This window comes from Pimephales promelas, chromosome 1 (genome assembly GCF_988280905.1).
Source record: "Pimephales promelas chromosome 1, fPimPro1.hap1.1, whole genome shotgun sequence".
Taxonomy (NCBI): domain Eukaryota; kingdom Metazoa; phylum Chordata; class Actinopteri; order Cypriniformes; family Leuciscidae; genus Pimephales; species Pimephales promelas.
In genome coordinates, this window is record NC_142769.1 from 41,171,197 (window position 1) to 41,190,091 (window position 18,895).

General features: G+C 34.5%; 1 protein-coding gene across 3 annotated transcripts in view; it reads right to left on the reverse strand.

Annotated features, from left to right (window-relative positions):
* The window catches only part of lrrk1 (leucine-rich repeat kinase 1), a 70,234-nt gene that overhangs the window by 42,143 nt on the left and 9,196 nt on the right, over positions 1 to 18,895 (reverse strand). For all 3 annotated transcript variants that reach the window (XM_039672224.2, XM_039672385.2, XM_089129705.1), the window contains 12 exons: positions 14,932 to 15,103; positions 13,599 to 13,778; positions 12,467 to 12,615; positions 11,033 to 11,259; positions 10,026 to 10,153; positions 9,336 to 9,499; positions 8,656 to 8,793; positions 7,107 to 7,219; positions 6,574 to 6,644; positions 5,261 to 5,390; positions 3,675 to 3,787; positions 2,007 to 2,224 (listed from right to left, as the gene is read on the reverse strand). In XM_039672224.2, coding sequence (XP_039528158.2) covers positions 2,007 to 2,224; positions 3,675 to 3,787; positions 5,261 to 5,390; positions 6,574 to 6,644; positions 7,107 to 7,219; positions 8,656 to 8,793; positions 9,336 to 9,499; positions 10,026 to 10,153; positions 11,033 to 11,259; positions 12,467 to 12,615; positions 13,599 to 13,778; positions 14,932 to 15,103 — 1,803 coding nt within the window. The remainder of the gene's footprint in view (positions 1 to 2,006; positions 2,225 to 3,674; positions 3,788 to 5,260; positions 5,391 to 6,573; positions 6,645 to 7,106; positions 7,220 to 8,655; positions 8,794 to 9,335; positions 9,500 to 10,025; positions 10,154 to 11,032; positions 11,260 to 12,466; positions 12,616 to 13,598; positions 13,779 to 14,931; positions 15,104 to 18,895) is intronic.

Genomic DNA, 18,895 nt, shown 5'->3' on the forward strand with positions numbered 1-18,895 from the left:
TTGTTTTGAAATCAACACAAGAACATTTCATTTGTCTACAGTGCGTTTCAGTTGCTTTCCCCTCCATATTTTTATGGCAGCAAATATATGGATATATTAAGAAACACACACAATGATGGATGGATGGATGGATGGATGGTGGGAAGGACGGACGGATGGACGTTTATATATTTGAATTTCTAGTTTTATATTCAACATTTATATATTATGCAATCTGCTAAATGTATTAAACAAGTATAATCACATTAAATCAATACATAGATGCATATACATATACACATATACACATACATATATACATACATATACACATATACATACATATATTACTGTTGGGTGATATGCTCCATTTTCATTTTCATTTTCACTTGCTTATTTACTCATAAATTTGCTTGTTTAATTACTTAGTTTTATAGCATGAGAATATTTTTCTATTTTGCTAGCAAATGTGGAGTGTTTATTAATAGGCTAGATCAGGTTATTTCCCAGTATAGTGAGGTAAAAATATATCCTAATCAGTCTTGTATCTGACTCTGCCGAGTATTTTAACATGTCAGCGGGGAAATTTACGGACACCTAGGCTACTCTCATGTGGTAATGCAGCATTTTGACATTTTGACCTATTTCTGCATGAGATGAGAACCCGTTTATATAATTCCTTGGGTCAAGAAAGAGTCGTAGTTTGCGATATGTGCTCCTACCAATGCTCTCTCTCTCTCTCTCTCTCTCTCTCTCTGTCTAGATGCACTTAAATACACAGCAAGGATGCTTTCCTGTCATATAGCCTGTCACATATGTGCACTTCAATAAGCTCATAGAATGCAGGTTAATGTGTTTTACATGCCGGGAGAAATCAGGGTAAGGGGCAAACATCTAGCTGAGGCGATCAGCTTATACTTAACCTTATGACTTGACTCCAATAAAAGGAAAACGGATTCAGCATAACTTATTTCCTGAAATAAGTCCGCGCACTTATTTCCTGAATATGAAACCAGAAATGGACTTTCGGCATCTGCCGCTGCATTAACGGCGTATTCGCTCAGAGACGATGATGGATATACTGTTTAACGGTATAGCAACTACTGGCTTAATATTACTCTTGCGGACCTACATTAATGACAGTGAAAAAATGAGAAGAATATTTCTTGTTAAACAAGTTGTTTTGTTAGCGTTTGACGCGGCTTTTGATTTTCACAGATGGCAGATTTGTGCTGTGATTGTGAACTGAAGACTGTTATTAGGCCTATGTAATTTTAGTGATATTATATTATTATTAATACTTTTGTAATTGTATAGTTTTTAGTGTTATTACTGTGATTAAATGTTTTGTTAATGTGCTATGGAAACAAAATATGTCGGCCACAGTGTCGGTGTTCAGAAGTCTTTTAAAAACCTACTTGTACTCCTGTGCGTTCAATGTTTTGTGAAAGTTGTTTTTATGTCTTTGTTTTATGTTTTTGTTTTCTTATTTTATATGGATTTTAATATATATATTTTGTACAGCACTTTGGTCGACCTAGGTTGTTTTAAATGTGCTTTATAAATACAATAAACTTGAAACTTGAACTTGAAAATACTGACGAACACGATGCCGTTTTCATCTTGGCTCAAACAACATCTGTAGGCCTAGAATGACGCGTCTCTTATAACAAGCACTTTTGACAATTTATTAATGGATTACTGTGCAATTAAATTTTGATCATTTGGGATGTAGTTTTGTAGTCTGTTTTAAAAACATTTTCTTTGAGGAGTCATACACGTATGTCAGTGATGTCTCAAGTGGTTATGTGGTGATGTCGTTATGAATTTAGTAATTAATTATTAATTATTATCAATTATTGACATCATCAAAGGCATCAGCGCTATCTCTGACTATCGTCAATACACGATACTATCGTCACAACCCTATATATAAATATATAGGCAAATGCTTAAATGCTAAATGCTTAAATGCTACATTTACAAATGAGAGAGAGAGAGTGTATGTGTCTACAGAGGGCCCTTACAGAAGATTTCGCTACTCCTACGGGTCGCTCCAGATCCCAGCTGGACGTGTGGATGCTGCAGTCAGTGTTGAGGAATGCTGAAGGTTTGCCAGTCTGCAGCCCCTCCAGCAGAGCACTCTTTCCCTGCCGAGGAGGACCGACCACCATCAGCTTCAACAGTCTACAGGGCTCTGCTCCTCGCAGCTCTGCACGCAGGTACGCCAGGACCGCAGCAGGACCTGCGAACAGGACAGAGACAGAGAGAGATCTCCCTCAGCTCAGTGTCTTCATCACTACACTACTGGGATATTCAATCTTTTCCCATCTTTGATTAAATGGTTTCATTCTTAAACAAAGTTCTTTGGTAAAATTGTACAACAAGGATCCATTTATTCACAGTAGTTAAGATTAACTAACATTGAAAAATACTTCTAAATCATTTTATATTTTTAGTTCAGGTTAATTTCGACATTTACTAATAAACTGCTAAAAATCTACAGTTGGGATCATCATAAAACATTTAATGGAGCTGTGCTGATAGTTGCATTATATTAAATAACATTAACAAAGATAAATAAATACTGAAAAAAAGCATTGCTCATTGTTTACAAATGGGAATTATTTTTCATTAGAAGTCCTTTTTTAATTTGTTGATTTTCACTTTCTTGATTTACTATTTTATTATAATACTTCAAAATATTCAAATAAAGTGTATGCTAGTAGATTAAATAAAATAAAAAAATTACTATTATATGCATTTTTTTGTGCGCTATGAATTTTATCCTTATTATAGTGTTGCATCATCACACTAATGCCAAAATCTATTGAAATCAATTGTGCGCCCTAAACAATACAGTTATAGCACAGCCACATGAGTGACATCTCAAGCTCCAGGGCATCTTCGGCTGAACCACACTGACCCACACTTTCACCCATGGCATGATCTTCACTTCAAGATAATCAGCTTTATGCTGCTGATGTGTTCGTGTGCAATGTTTGTTAGGGACTCTACTTCCTCTAAAATCTCTTGAGCCTGTTGTTATGACAGCACAACGCACTAAATATTGCAAGAAATGCTTCAGCTGTATGATGAATCGACAGCTGGCTAAACAACTCACAGCTGGAGTCACCGATGAAACATTAATCAGACAAATCCAAGATTATACAGTATTCAGAGACTGAACTGGATCATGTTCTCGAATGCAAAAAAAAGTCATGTTCAACATGATAACATTTTGCTTCTTACAGAATAAGGTACTTCATTTAATTAGTTTCATTCCCATTACACTCGCGGATGCTTTTACCAAAAGCACTTTCATTGCATTAAAGCTATACATTGAGTTGAATGTTGCTGTGGTACAAAGTGCAGAAGATAAATAAAGTCATTATTTCCTTATCCATTCATAGCATCCATTTAGCATCAGTGTTTAGCTTTATTTACTCTAATGAGCCAAAACATTATAACCAAGTCTTGCAATTCGATATAAAAATTGCATTTGCTGAACAACCCTGACAAATAGTTCATTTCGACTGATCTGACCTCATGAAGCTACATTTATAATATTGATGTGTGATTTTTTTGCTGAATATTGTTGCATGTGTTACTTAAATGTAATCTCAGCAAGTTCAAAGTTCATCTCATTCAAATAGATATGAGCGGCAAGACTAGAAAAGTTGCCAGTGTCTTACCATCTTTCCTGACATCTGCAGGGATGTTTGTGATGTTCAAGTCTTCGATGTCCAGCTGCCAGAGGTTGGAGAGCTGCCCGAGCTCAATAGGAAGTTCCTGGATACCTGGATTACTACGGAGACAGGAAGGATTAAAATCAAGATATGGAAGTCTAAATAAAACATCATTACATCCTGTTAATTGCTGAAGCAGAAAGGAGAGAGGAATAAGTCTTTTTGGTACTGCACATTAGTTTGACTTGCAACTCTTGACTTTCACCCACACTGTGAAAACCCTGAATCACCAACTGTGATTCTTGGGCTCCAATCCAAAAACGAGTGAAGTTCTTTGCTGTAAAGTGACTGATTTGTCAGGCTCTACATAGACAGCAACAAAGAAACAGTGCTGCATCATTCCAATGATTGATTTCAGCAGTTTGGCATTAACATGTTGCTAAGATTACGCCATAATGCTGTAATAAACATAAAACGCAGAACAATTGAGTAAAAAAAGAGATTTTTTTTTTTATTTAAATTCAAAGACTTTACTTTTTAATACTCAATATTTATCATCATTTCTAACTGCCATTTTTACAGAGCTTGTCACAATGCATTATGGGATTGTTTGTTTTATAACTTACATTATTATAAATGAATAAATGCACATGAAAATATTTATTTGAGACAAGATTATTTTATTTTTATTTCACTTTTAATTATTTTAGTCCTGTAAGTTTTAAAGGACAACTCCAGCGCAAAATGAACCTTTGGTCTAATAACACATTGGTACCTAATCAACCGTTCTCTAAAATGTATTTTCATGATAATCGAATGTAAAGAGTTTTATTTAAAAAAAAAAAAAAAAAAAAAAAAAAAAATCGCTAGTTAATACCACTAACAAGGCTCAAAATAGCCCCACACTAACACAGTAACATAATGAGGGTCCCTACATGCAAACCGAAGGATTGACAACTTTGTAAGTGTACAGACAGTTTAATAAGAAGATATTTTATAAAGACAGTCCACTTCGTGTATACAGACAGCAGCCATCTTTGGAAAACAGTCTTGACCAGTCAAACCACGAACGCGTGCTAAGTGAGCTGAACTGTATGAAGGAACTGTATGAATGGTTTTCCAAAGATGGCTCCTGCCTGTATACGTGAAGTGGACTGTCTTAGTGTGGGGCTATTTTGAGCCTTGTTAGTGGTATTTTTCATTACTCTATGCCCTATATAGTAGCGTTATACACTAAACAGCTTTTAGAGATAAAACTCTTTACATTCGATTATCATGAAAACCAATTTCAGAGAACGGTCAGCTAGGTACCAATGTGTTGTTAGAACAAAGGTTCATTTTGCGCCAGAGTTGTCCTTCAAGTTAATTTTTTTTCCATCTAATATTTGTATTTAATTTTATTTCAGCTTATTCAATTCAATTATAAAAAAGAATTTTCAGAACCCTTCTGGTTGGGACAACGGTCAATTATTCAGTTTAGCACCATTATGCAGTAATATTTTGACCCTGTGTATTCAGTGAGTCAGATAATAAAGTGGAAGAAATGAAGATCTACCCTACTGCACATGTCCCATGATTTCCCCGCGACTCACTTGGAAAGATAGAGTTCAGAGAGGTTCTTGAGGGCACATACTGACGGCGGCACACACTCCAGCTGGTTGTCATTCAGGAAAAGAACTTCCAGAGAATCCCGCAAGATTGCAGGAAACTGAATAGGACACACTGCCAAAAGAAAAGAGCCACAGAAGATGAGCACTTCACCATAACCACATAATGTAGAATTAAAATCCCTGGAGACTAATGGATGATCACTGATGACTGCGGTAGTAACTCTAAAGCTAATATTACTGACGAATAGGGCTGGGCGGTAAGACTGGTATGTGGGCCTACTATGAGATGATAGAAAAGTGTCCACATTCGCACAACCATTACTGTAGGACTGCTTTGCATTATTACCTCGCAAAAATACAAATTATCTTTTGGTTTGCATTACCAACCAAAAAGGATCAAATAATGAAATAAGATGAAGTGTCTTACATTTAATTTAATGCATTATAATAAACACAAACATGGTTCAAAACTGCACATGATTACACTTCTGTTCTCTTATGATCACCAAGGCTGCATTTATTGAATCAAAAATACAGTAAAAATATGATTGCAAATTTCAAATAACTGTTTTCTATTGTAATACATTTAAAAATGTATTTTTATTCCTGTGATGCAAAGCTGAATTTTCTGCATTATTACACCAGTCTTCAGTGTCACATGATCCTTCAGAAATCATTCTAATATGCTGATTTTCTGCTCAAGAAATGTTGTAAATTGTATTAAGTATTGAAAACATTTGTGCTGCTTAATGTTTGTGAAAGCTGTTATACATATATTTTAGGGATGCTTTGATGAATAGAAAGTTCAAAGGAACAGAATTTATTTAAAATAGAAATCTTCAGTTTTATTATAAATATATTTACTGTCATTTTTGATCAATTTAATCTGTCCTTTTTTAAGTAAAAAGTTAAATTAAAAAAGCTGTACAAAAATATTGTGATACAAGTTTTTATTTAATAATATAAGATTTTGGTCAAACCGCTGAGCCCTATTGGCTAAAAACACTTTAAATGAACTTAAAATGTGAGTCTCCCTTTTGGTTGAAAAAAATATTTTGGATCAATTTGAAAGGGCTTTATTTTAGATTCTGATGCCATTACTAAAACAATCCAAACACTTGTCACAAGCTCAACAAAACAGCATTACCATGGTGATATTACTCTAGTTCTAAAGCCAGGGCAGTTTCTCTGTGGTGAGTTTGGTAAACTCCCTTCAGGGCTGGTAAAGCCATAATTACAGTGTGAAACTGTAACGTGCCATGGCAACGTAACCACAGTGTTTGAATGTACTGTACCTGGCTCTGGGTCCCGTCTGTGCCACGTAGTGAAAAAGGCCAGTTTCCTGGTTTTGGTCTGCTCTCCTGTCCTAAAATAACATTCAGAGCACTCCATTTCAGATATTCACAATATATATGTCTATATTCAACCACAATGACTGCAAAGATCTATTAGTGATCTAGAAGTGCTAGAAGAGCATTTTGTTCTAGAAAATCATATGTGCCAAATAATAAGGCAGTATCACATGTATCCTTTGTAGAGAAGGCAATCCCACAATGCATAATGTGCACTGATTATTACTATACATATAATTTATTCAATAAAGAAAAGGTATCTAGCAAACAAATACAGACTGTTTGACCTATATGTTATCTATTACAGTTTCACAGCATTGTCCAAAAGAGGTTATCATACAAGGCATAATTATGAACAGCCTTCAGATTGGTAATGTGCCAATGGATGCATTAAAATGCAGCATATGGGGTTTTGGAACAGAGCCTTTCTGTCTGTATATATTCATATATATGTGTGTGTGTAAGTTTTGACCTACTTCCCCAGTTGGTTTCTGGACAGGTCTAGTGTTCGGAGACGAGAGCATTTCCATTTGTTGGGAGTGGGCAGAGTGGAGATTTGGTTCCCACACAACTTCAGAGAGACAATGGCCTAAAACACACACAGTTATCTTTGTGACGCACACACATGACGCATCATTGCTAGGCTGATCCATTAAGTAATAATGCAATAAAGTAATTTTGCAAGTGTGGGATTACTTGCTAGCAGATTTATCTGCTGTACATTTTTTTATACAGAAGCTGGGAAAACTTGATGCCTACTACTCTCAAAAGACTACAAAAAATGCCAAAATAAATAAATAAAAAATAAAAAGGAACAAAATAATAAAATATTCAGTAATAAAATTAAAAACAATACAATAGAAAAAACTAAATCAAAAGACAAATAAGAATAAAATAAATCATAAAATACAACAAAACAATAAAATAATTCAGAATAAAAAAAAAGAATATTAAAATAAACAGTAATCAAATCATAAATTAAAAATTAAAAACAAAAACAATAAAACAAAACAGGAAAATGTGAATGGTGTTATCCAAAGGAAAGCTTGCCGTCACAACGCTAGAAAGTTGTGTGAGATTGCCAGAGCATTGCTATGAAGTTGCTAGGGCATTCTGGGTGGTCTGTGGTCCAAGTCAAAGGAGCCCACACTCAAGTCTCAATGCAAGTCCATGTGCTTTTTTTTTTGCCAATTTTTTTGCACACCTCTCCTCAAGCTGCATGAACAGTAATAACAGTGATGCTCACCTTGTCCTAGACATAATATATGCATCTCAACAGTTTTTGTTGTGTGTTAGTGTGAAGTGTGCTATCGTAATACGTCATTTTTGACTAGCACTTCACTGTTTAATCACTATCTTTGCTCCGAGACGGCATAAATATTTGGTATTTAAAGAGCAGAGATTTTAAAGTCAAACTGTTAGAGCATTAAATTGATTTTTAAATAAAAAAAAAGTTCCCTTCTTCCTTATACACTTTCTTAAGCTCTTTAGTTTGCAATCTCGATTTCTCACTCTGTTGTTAGCTTTGTGTTGACATCTTGCCAGTTAGCTTGCAAAACTCAAAACTATAAAATCCCCACCTAAGCTGTTCTACTGTACGTTTGTAAACACTTTATGACACACTTGGTGTCTTTCAAGCTTACTAGTGCTTACACTTTTTCTCTGATTAATTGGTATCTGTCACCATGAAGGAGATACAGAAGGAAAACCCACAATCAATCAGTGCTACAAATGACCTTTAAATGTGAGAACAGCGCCACCATGAGGTAGAAAGACCAAAGAAATGGGTGGACTGAGTGCTGTATAAAAGAAAACAAAACTAATTTGTCATATTACAGTAATCAAATTAACTAGAACAATGGGATTGCAAAGTACAACGTCCAGACAAATGCACTCTTTAGTCACTTTAGTCAATAGTAACTAATATTTCTTATTTTGTTGTGGACATGTTCTCGTTCGATTCACCCTAACATGGTGGGTTCACAATAGTTGAGTTGTAACCAGGCATCTGTGGTTGCTCCTTACCTCCAGCTCAAATATGTAGGAGGGCAGCTCCTTCAGGACGTTCTCAGAGATGTCCACCTCCCTCAGATGAGTCTTCCAGAAGATGGAGATGGTGTCAGGAAGAACCTCGATCTGGTTGTTTGAAGCTTTGCAGACTTTCTGTGGGGTAAAATTGTCCCTGATTATCATCACGCAAACAACACATAACATGGTATTTAATGAAGCACTATCTAAATATACCATGGTACTATGGCATTCATCTAACTCAAAATACAATATTGTATAATTTATGCAATACTATTTCCTGTAATCATAACTGTTAATTACTGCTTTGTAAAAAAATGTTAAATACATTTATACATTTAACTGCATTAAAATGCACCTTTTAAGTTCCATATTTATTTTATTTGTAATATTTTGGTCCTCTAAAAGAAATAGAATAAAAAAAATAATAAACTATAAACATAAAAAACAAAACAAAAAAATAAATAACAAAAATATAGAAAATAAAATATAGAACAAAAAAAAAACATATAATAAGAAAAGAAATAATTCAAATAAATAATAAACTAAAAATAAATAAAAGATTAAAAAAAAAATAATAAAAAAAAAATAGCTAAAAAGCTAAAAATGTAGATTCTCAAGCCCTGCAGACTGCACTAAACGTGTGTGTTCAGACTGAGTTCGCAGCGATGACACACCAGAGGACAGGCCCAGGGATCCGGGAAGCTGGTGAGTTTGTTTCTGTTGACATTGAGAGAGCTGAGGACCTTCAGACAGTGCAGTATGGAGGAGGGAAGATCCGTCAGGCAGTTATCGGACACGTCCAGCTCCTGCAGCTTACGGAGGCCGATCCAGTTAGTGCCTGCAGCAGAAAAACAGCTGTTAGTGCGGTCATACTAATACAGATCTGCCATGATAACCACTTTAAAACAGTGCAACAATGAACAGCCATTCAGAGTAACTGTATACTTGCTGTATTCATTACATTAATTAAATAAATAAATGAGCAAAATCAAGGCCAAAAAAATATATATATATTAGATAATTAAGGAGTGCTTAAAAAGTAGGTAGTAACCATATACATTTCCAGAAAGTATTTCACGTTAACCAATCACATCTGAATATGTTAGGGAAAATAAAATATTTAAGCTAGTGCTGTTCATTATGAAGAAAGCTTGTTCCACATAAAAGACATTTTGGTTTTGAGGTTGGTATAAAATTGTAAAACAGATATACAGTTATACTATTATATAATACACTTAAGCCATGTTTATCTTAATTGACTTCCATCATTAATAGTCTGATGAAAGGAAAATAATGTCTGTTAAGGAGCAGGAAACAAACATTTTAATTTGAAATACAGACCCAGTGTGTGTTTGTGTGTGTACCGTTAGGGATGTTGAAGAGGCTGGTGAGTTTGTTCTTTGCAGCAGAAATCAATTGCAACTGGCCGAGGTGAAGCAGACCGACAGGGAGACACTCCAACTCATTCTCACAGAAATTCACATGAGTTAATCTACAGAGAAAAGAGGAGTTATTCGCGAGAGAAAAAGTCGAAGGCCCTGACAGTATCTGCAGATGTTTTTCACATTTTATGTGCTGAATTTGGGGCAAAACATTTGGATTTAACATGATAAAACACATACCTACTGATTATTACATTCAACTTGGTCCCACTTTAGCATGTGACCAAGAGTCTTTGAAATTCTCAATTGTTTCTCCTAGACAGAATTGAGGCCGAATGGAGATTTTTATTTACTGTACATGTCCTTCTTTTCAGATGTTTCTCCAGAGACAGTAAGTCATAGCTGTAAAGACCAGCATATTGTTGACCAGCTTAACCAGCTAAGTTTTGCTAACTACACTGGTTCACAAACTAAACAGCACTAGACCAGCCTTATAATTCAAAATTTAACAATTGAAAATTCGAAATATTGCATGGGCAATTACCTGAATAAAATAGGTTTTACTGTAGATAAATTATTACAACCGATTTATAAAAAATAAAAAAAATACAACTAAACAGAAATACTGAAAATAAAAATAAAAAAATCTGAAAATAAAAGTGACTTCAAAATATTAATAAAAAGGTATATAAATAATCCTAAAACAACACTGATATGAACTTCTGATCAGAACTTTTTGCAGAAACATCTGAAATTTATAATTAAGAGGATGTGATGAATATGATAAGAATATTTGGTAAGGATATTTTTAGTTGCATTATAAAGAGTGCACTCAGAAAAGTAATTTTATCTAGTCAAAAAAAAAAAAAAAAAAAATCAAGCTTGAGTATAACAAAAAACTGACTAGAGTGATTTTTCCAGATCTAAAATGTGTTGATGTTCCTGGATTCTCTGTGTGATTTTGACCTGTGTGTGGAAGAGTTACAGACCTGCTGCAGATGATCTCCTGTGATGACTTTGGGGTGGGAAGCTCTCGGAGCTGATTGTGGGAGAGATTGAGCGAACGCAGGTGTATCAGACCCCAGGGCACCACAGACGGCAACGAGCATAGACAGTTATGAGACAGATCCAGAACTGTGATCCGAGACGATACGTCCATAAACCAGTCCAGATCCAACCAGGGTAGCTTCCGTCCTGACCAATCAACATGGACAGCCTGTGGACGAGGAAAGTGAAACTCTGTGGGATTTTCCTGACACCGAGTTAAAGAAGTCATGATTAAAGAATCATTGTGAAATCAAATTGGTATTGATCATCATAATACATTACTACTGTGAATGTTGACAGTCCACCATTTTTATAAACACTAAATTGTGCAGTTTAGCAATTAATAAATCAATTATTATATTTTAATAAAATATAACAATCAAATATAAAAAATATATTAAAATATAATATAATGTAACTACATAAGAAAAATATTAAAAATACAGAACACATACATTCATAATAGTACAGAAATATTATAATAATATGATATATAAATATAATGCAATTTAATATAGCAAAAATGAAAACGTAAAGGTAACATTAACAACAATAAAAAGGTAACATTTTATTTAGATGATTCTACTACCTGTAAATAACTTTGCAACTGCATTTCAACTTACCTTCATTAAAGTATTAGTAGATTGTCTTTTTAACACTATTTTAATGTTCCCCAGTCTACTAATACTCTAATGAAAGTTACTGTAGTTGTCATTAATTGACATGTAGTTGCAAATTAATGAGAGTTAGTTGACAGTCAATTTAGTACAATTATTTATTTGCTTATGAACATTACATATTACAACAAATGATAGCCAAAAAAAAAAAAAAGAATAAAAAACAGATCAAATGAACAAATGCGAATAATATAATTGGATATCTAATGCTAAAAATCGATCTGTGTTTGGGTTAGATTGTTTGGGTTGTGTAAAATCATTAGAATTATGACTTCCAAACTCATAAGCAGGGACTTTCCAGGAGGATGTGAAGTGTTCTGTGGCTAGACTTATTTTAAAACAATAATTAAAAGAACACTTCTTGTATAATTATTGTACAAAATGCACATATTTATAAACTCAAATTAATTAAGAATCGAATTACATGAATTTCTGTAGCTCCTAGCTAAACTAGCTCCTAAAATATACACTTTTGGAATATACAAAATTTTGGATATTATTTGTAAAGTATATTGGTAGTGTTTATGCACAAGTATCAAGTTTTGCCAGTGTGTGTGTGTGAAAAAGGAATACATTTACAAAAGAGGAACTAGTACTGACTGTAAAACTTCTGTAAAATAAACCCGCAGCATTGTTCATGAGTCCAGCGCTGATCTTAAAATAATTCGGTCAGTCAAGAAGAGTGTGAATCAGTCTCACCTGCAGCGGTCTCCCATCCGCAGGCATGTCTTTGTCCTGCAGGAGGCGCTGTCTGAGCAGCTGCGAGCTGAAGTCTGCGTGATCCATCAGCGTGTACGAGGAGAAACCAGCTCCATTGTCTAGCAGAAAACATGCGATCTCCTTATTTCCTGAGTGGAGAAAATAAACTTCAGTTAGACCAGGAAGAACTTTTGCTTTGTTTCTCCACACCTCTGTGCTGAAAGAGGAAGTGTGTGCAGTGGAGGAAGTGCATGTGCGCTGGATCAAAGAGGGAAACCTGAACACGGTCAAAATTCCCCTGCTTTCTCAGTGTGCAGTTCATGATGATAAAGTATTATTTGACTCTAGATAGATAGATGGATAGATAGATAGATAGATACACATCAAAACTCATTAAAAAATTAAAACTCACATAAAAAAAGCATAAGAATGACTTCAAATCACAGACAAGTGACAACCATCTGAGGTCGACATGCTGGATTTTCTTCACATAGCAGCAAAACGGACTTAAAACACTCACTTGGTCATTTATGGTCATACTGTAAATGGTCTACTTCTGTACATGTTCACTTACAATCAAATCAAAACATTGTGCTTTTGTAAAATAAAATTAAAACAAATAAGAGTGTTCTTTTTGCTGTCCCGGTCTCTGAAAACTTTTTTTCTGAAGCATGTCTCAAAATTGAAACAAAACTCAGCAAATAATGTCACACAGACATGAGCAAAATATCTTTATAAACGTGTAAGCGTGTTTTTAAATAATTAAATCAAAAACAAAAAGAGATGTCAGTCATTCTTGTGTTAGTTCATTATCCGCTAATGTGAACACCTACTGACAGCGAGCTCAATTCAAATGCTAATTCTGAGACTATCCATGCAAACAGCGTCAACGCCCAAACAATAAACTTACAAAATAGGTTTTACATAATGTATATAATCAACATTTTAGAGTTTGAGTAAATGAGTAGTCCATAAATTTAATTTGATTATGCTCCTTGCAATGCATCATGGGATTGTAGTTCTTTTCCTCACTAAATCCGTTTAGTACAGTCTTGTACCTTTGATTATAAGCAAAAAATTTGTAAACAAAGTTTGTAATGTGAAATAATCGATAAGCAGAAGCCTACAGTACCTGCCTGCGCTGCAGCATACAGGGGCAAACCAGTGATGATGGCAAACTCTCCTGAATTTACTGCGCAGTCCTCGGCGTCAGCATTGTATGTATAAACCAGCAGCTTCACCACCTCTAAATGACCCTGCTGGCACGCCGTAGCCAACATCCAGTTCAGCAGATCCTTACGGACACACGGGCCTAAAGAAAAAGAAAGTTGTTTCAGAGGTGGAGCAAATTATTATGATATACAAAATACAAAAAAATAAATAAAATTGAATCATCGAATCATATCTTTGTCGGGCGGATACCTTGTATCTTCATATTTCATGTTTTATTTATTTTTGTATGAATCATTACTACTGGTCAACCTTTACGTCTGTCCATGGGTTTTGTAAATATTTAATCAATGAAAAGTTTTTAAAAAAAGAGCAAGTGTCTAAACTGTACAACTCCATTGGATCCTCAAACTGTCTGTAAAACCTAACTTTATTGTGAATGAAGTGACACGTCTTGGACCGTCTCTGCTTGTCCATATTTATACTGTATATAGCCTGTGCAAAGCACTTTTATAAACATGAGATTTTGTCCAAATGACTAAAAAAAACTAAGTTGATGAAAACGTGATGCAATGCACTTACTGCGGCCATTCTAATGTCTGACAAATCTCTGTTATTCATTGGTCAAAAACGTTGGAACTCCAGTTGAGCTTGATTTTGGTAAAATGTTAATATAATTACATGCAAGTTTCTTACCATATATGAAACCACAATATCAACTTTGACAACATATTGTTTAACTCTTAAAAAAAAAAACTTTTTTTTTCCATTTCCTGAAAAGTAGCAGTTTAGGACGTACAAGGTTTGCGCCCGACAGTGACGATATGCAATAAATCCTGGAATGAGCATTAAAAAAAGTATATAGAGTAAATATTGATTTCACGTTGACATTAATGTCAGCATGAAACACAAGTTGTTATAGTCTTTTCTTCCATATTGTGACATATATTCGAGTGAAACAGCTTTTCGAACAAGAAAAATTGGAGGGTGGGACTTGAGTTTCTCCATTGGGGGAATTATTAGAGGGTTGGATTGATGTGGTTTGCTATTGGTTGATCTCATGTGAGTGACAGGTTGCCCTGCTCTTGCGCCAATAAACAAATCATCAGAGAAAAGAAGAGATGTCACTGCAAAGGGGAGGGGAAGTTATTTTGATTAAAGATTACGAGCACACAAATAAAAAAAATATGATATGCACAATTTATAATAAATACTGATATATTCTACAAAAAATAAGAATTGACAAATTTCATTTCATGCTGACTTTAAGGAAGTTGATTTTGGTTTCCGCTCACGTGGTATGGAGTCCAGCAGCTCTCGGACCAACACTTGATGTCCGTGATGAGCCGCTAAGACGGCAGGGTTATCTACGCTGGGCTCCTGTGGAACCACAACCCGCGCGTCCTGCAGCAAAAACCGGACAGCGCCCACGTCACCGTTCTGAACCGCCAAACACAGTAGCTCCAGCTACACACACAAACAATACAATTCAGTGTTTCAAATAAAAAACAGGCAATTTGCAAAAAAACATTTACATACCACTATAATTCAGAATCTGTACAAATAAATAAATATTAATAAATCAACTTAAATATTAAGCTCCAGGTGTCTTCTTTTTAAAACACCCCACAAATTTCCACATACTACAAAAGGGCTTAGAAAAGATGACCATTATAGACCATATGTGAAATCACATACACATACAGTATCTAGTTAGACTACAGAAATCAGCACTAGGTGGCAGTAATTCACCTTCACAAATGACAAATTACATCAAATGAATGGATAGTTTGTATTTTTTGTTTCACAATAACGTTCAAAAGTTGGGGGTCAATAAGTTTCTGAAAGAAGTCTCTTATGCACAACAAGGTTGTATTTATTATTTAATTAGAAATACAGTGAAAACTGAAAAACTTTCTTATTAATATAGTTAAAAAAAAGTTGTGCTGCGTGCTTAATATTTAGGTGGAAACTGATATTTTTAAAGGATTGTTAGATTTTGAAATTTTTTTGTAACATTATCGTCTTTACGGTCACTTTTGATAAACTTAATGTGTCCTTGCTGATTAAAAGTATTAATTTCTCTCATGTCCCAAGGTACAGTATATAGAGCATTTAACTAAAAATAAAATCACAGACAAACTGTTAATGTTTTAGATTCATTTAATTGCTACATAACTGTAATAATTCATATTGCCCATCATGAACCTGGTGACCATCCATCATACGATGGTCAGACCATAATTTTGGCCATGTTGAGAATAGAATACAAACACAATTCATTTGTCACACTGGAAACGGAAAATTAAGTAGAGTGGAGCACACTGAACTGTGGGATAGATTTTTTATTAAAGTTTGCCCTGGATGCATATTTTGACAAATGTAGTGGATTAGTAAGAGTAGAACGCTAGTATGCCATTCCAAAAATAGTCTTTCATTTCATTTACAAAATGTGATTTTATTTTAGACGAAACAGCTGTTGCAAAAGTCACATTAGCTTAAATGCAAGTATACACTTCCTCATTCTGTTACTGGCTCACTGTGGCCTACAGAAAATAAACTCGTTCTTTTTTCCCCACTGATCTCTTTCAGTCTCTGAATAAGTGCAATACAATTTCTACTACTAATTCTGCAATATGCAAATTGTATCCAGAATACAATTTTTATGAAAATATCTGGATGATCTATTGCTGTATATTCCCAGAAGATGCAGTATGCAGCAGCACAGCATGCTATACGCAATGCACACCGTTTCAAACCGGCTTTACAGGCAAATGTCGCAGAACTCCTTTCTGAAAGTATTGCTCAGTTCTATTTAAAGCTTAATATATAAGAAAAAAAAAATATGCAAAATATGCCAAAATATATAAAATTAATAAAAAACACACCTTAACTGAATTACTTAAATATAATTAAAAAAATAAATAAAACATTACTTGAACTTCCATGATTCTCTGTGTGACGAATGAACCACAAGTTATGCCAAGTAATTTGATAATCTTAGTTATAAAAGTTAAAAATACAAAATAAAAATGCTTTGTTATATGTGGAATACAAAACATTTTTATTTGCATTTTTTCTTCAATTTTGTGTAAAACCTTTTTGTCTTTTCTAAGTTGCTTTGCAAATGTGTCTGCTAAATTAATAAAGGAAAAAAGTATTTTATTTAATGTCACTTCTTGAGAATTTAACAACCAACGCAAATGAAATCAAATGATAATGTTTAAAATACTTTTTACACCGACTAAACATACAAAGCATTTCATTCTGAGCATACAGTGGGTCAAGTGTTTTAGGGTAACAAGAATATTGAAATATTATATATACACAAATGTCTCATCTCCAAGACCATTGAGCTCAATAACAAACTGATTGCACAGGACTAATGCGATGAGCATAGAGGCAGAAGAGGAGGATCAGATGTGTGTTTGTTAACTGATGGCTGGTTAGGAGCCATTACAGTCACACCATCAATCACTCATGACCTCATTAGAGACCTGCAACAGCATTTACAGAGGAGTATCACAGCGCACTAACTGACCACATGCTGTAATCTCATCTGTAATCACCTCACTGTGAACAAAGCCTTTTAATGGCCCCCAGAATATTATCTGAACATACAATACATTAAGAAACTAACACACCATATGATTAATGTTTTCTACCTTTCTTTTTCAAATCACAGACTAAAACTATTTTTTTTAGTCTCATATACCGGTAGGTACCATAAAATTACATTACCATTGTTTTGCGGTGTATTTTCTAATTGGTTAATTTTCTTCTTATAATAGACAGAAAAATAACTCTTCATAATTAAAGTAAAAAATACAATAAATCACACTTTCAAACAAAGGCGTAGTCAGTTCTAGGTTTCTTGTCCGCAGCTCTGGGATAGGCATTGGGAGTAGAGGGTGACACGGGAGTGGATTTTCAAACCTCTCCCGTCCCACTCCCACAAAAAAAATCCTGTCCCGTCCCAATCCCGGAAGAATGACTCCTATTCCCTCCCACTCCCGTATTGTGTTATTTTTTTTACCGTAATCTGTCAGTTCCAGAAAAATAACTAAAACTGGGTGGTTTAGATGACACGTGCATTCGCAAGGTCTCTTGCTAAGCTCCAGGTGTCTTCTTTTTAAAACATCCCACAATTTCCCACATACTCCAAAAGGGCTTAGAAAAGAATAAAATGAACTAATCCTTTATATTAAGCTATGATAGGAGGAAATATTGTAATTTAGAAAATCACCTGTACTTCTAATGCACGCTTTGTCAAATCCAAATAACTTGAGCTTGTTTTTTTCCTTGCTGCTTTTCAAAACACCTTTTTAGTTTGATTGTTACGCCCACACAAACGACCAGAGCAGATTTACAGGCCAAAACATGTTTTAACATTAAAAACACATTAGTCTACCATTCAGAAATACCTGCTTATAAGCAGCATCGCAGACTGTAAACACATGCAATTGTAGTGTTTTGAGTAGGAGGTCTATGACACGTCGATATACTGTTTTGAAAGCACATAATTAATGTGTGCAGTGTATTTCACACATTGCACCTCGAGGTGAAAACTTAGAAACAAGTGTGAAAAAAACTGTGATGTTTAATATTTGTTAATAGGCTCTTTTCTTTTAGTACTGTATTGTCTATGGAAGACATATCAAGGGTTTCACTAGAAGCACGTTTTTATGCTAAGCCAAGCCGGATACTGGACCATTGCTCAAATTTAGTTGATTTGAAATTTTTAATTTATTTAAAAAAAAACAAAAAAAAAAACACCCTAATCTTCAGTATTAAACTTTGGAAATGAACTCATCGTGCATTGTTTCTGCTCTAGACTGATACATAAAATCATGCAATTTACATTTATGCATTTGGCAGACGCTTTTATCAAAAGCAACTTACATTGCATTAAAGACAAGTTACACATTTTTTTAGTTCATGCATTCCCTGAGAATCAAACCCTTGATGACTTTTCACTCTCAACTGTCTGAGCTAAAAGAACGTGTTATATTTTTAAGCACGCATTTACAATAAAGCACCACTGCCAACCACCCACAACAACCTAGCATAGCATCACAGTGGTGAGTTTTACTCACAACCCCAGTTGGCTGCACATCAATTACCGTGTTATGAGTGAACGGCAAGTTTATTTTATGAGTGGTTGCTAAAATACATTTTACTTACAATGTGTAACTAAAACGATCAACTGTGCTAGTGGTATTGCATTTCGATTTAGAACATTTTACATGAGCAGCAATT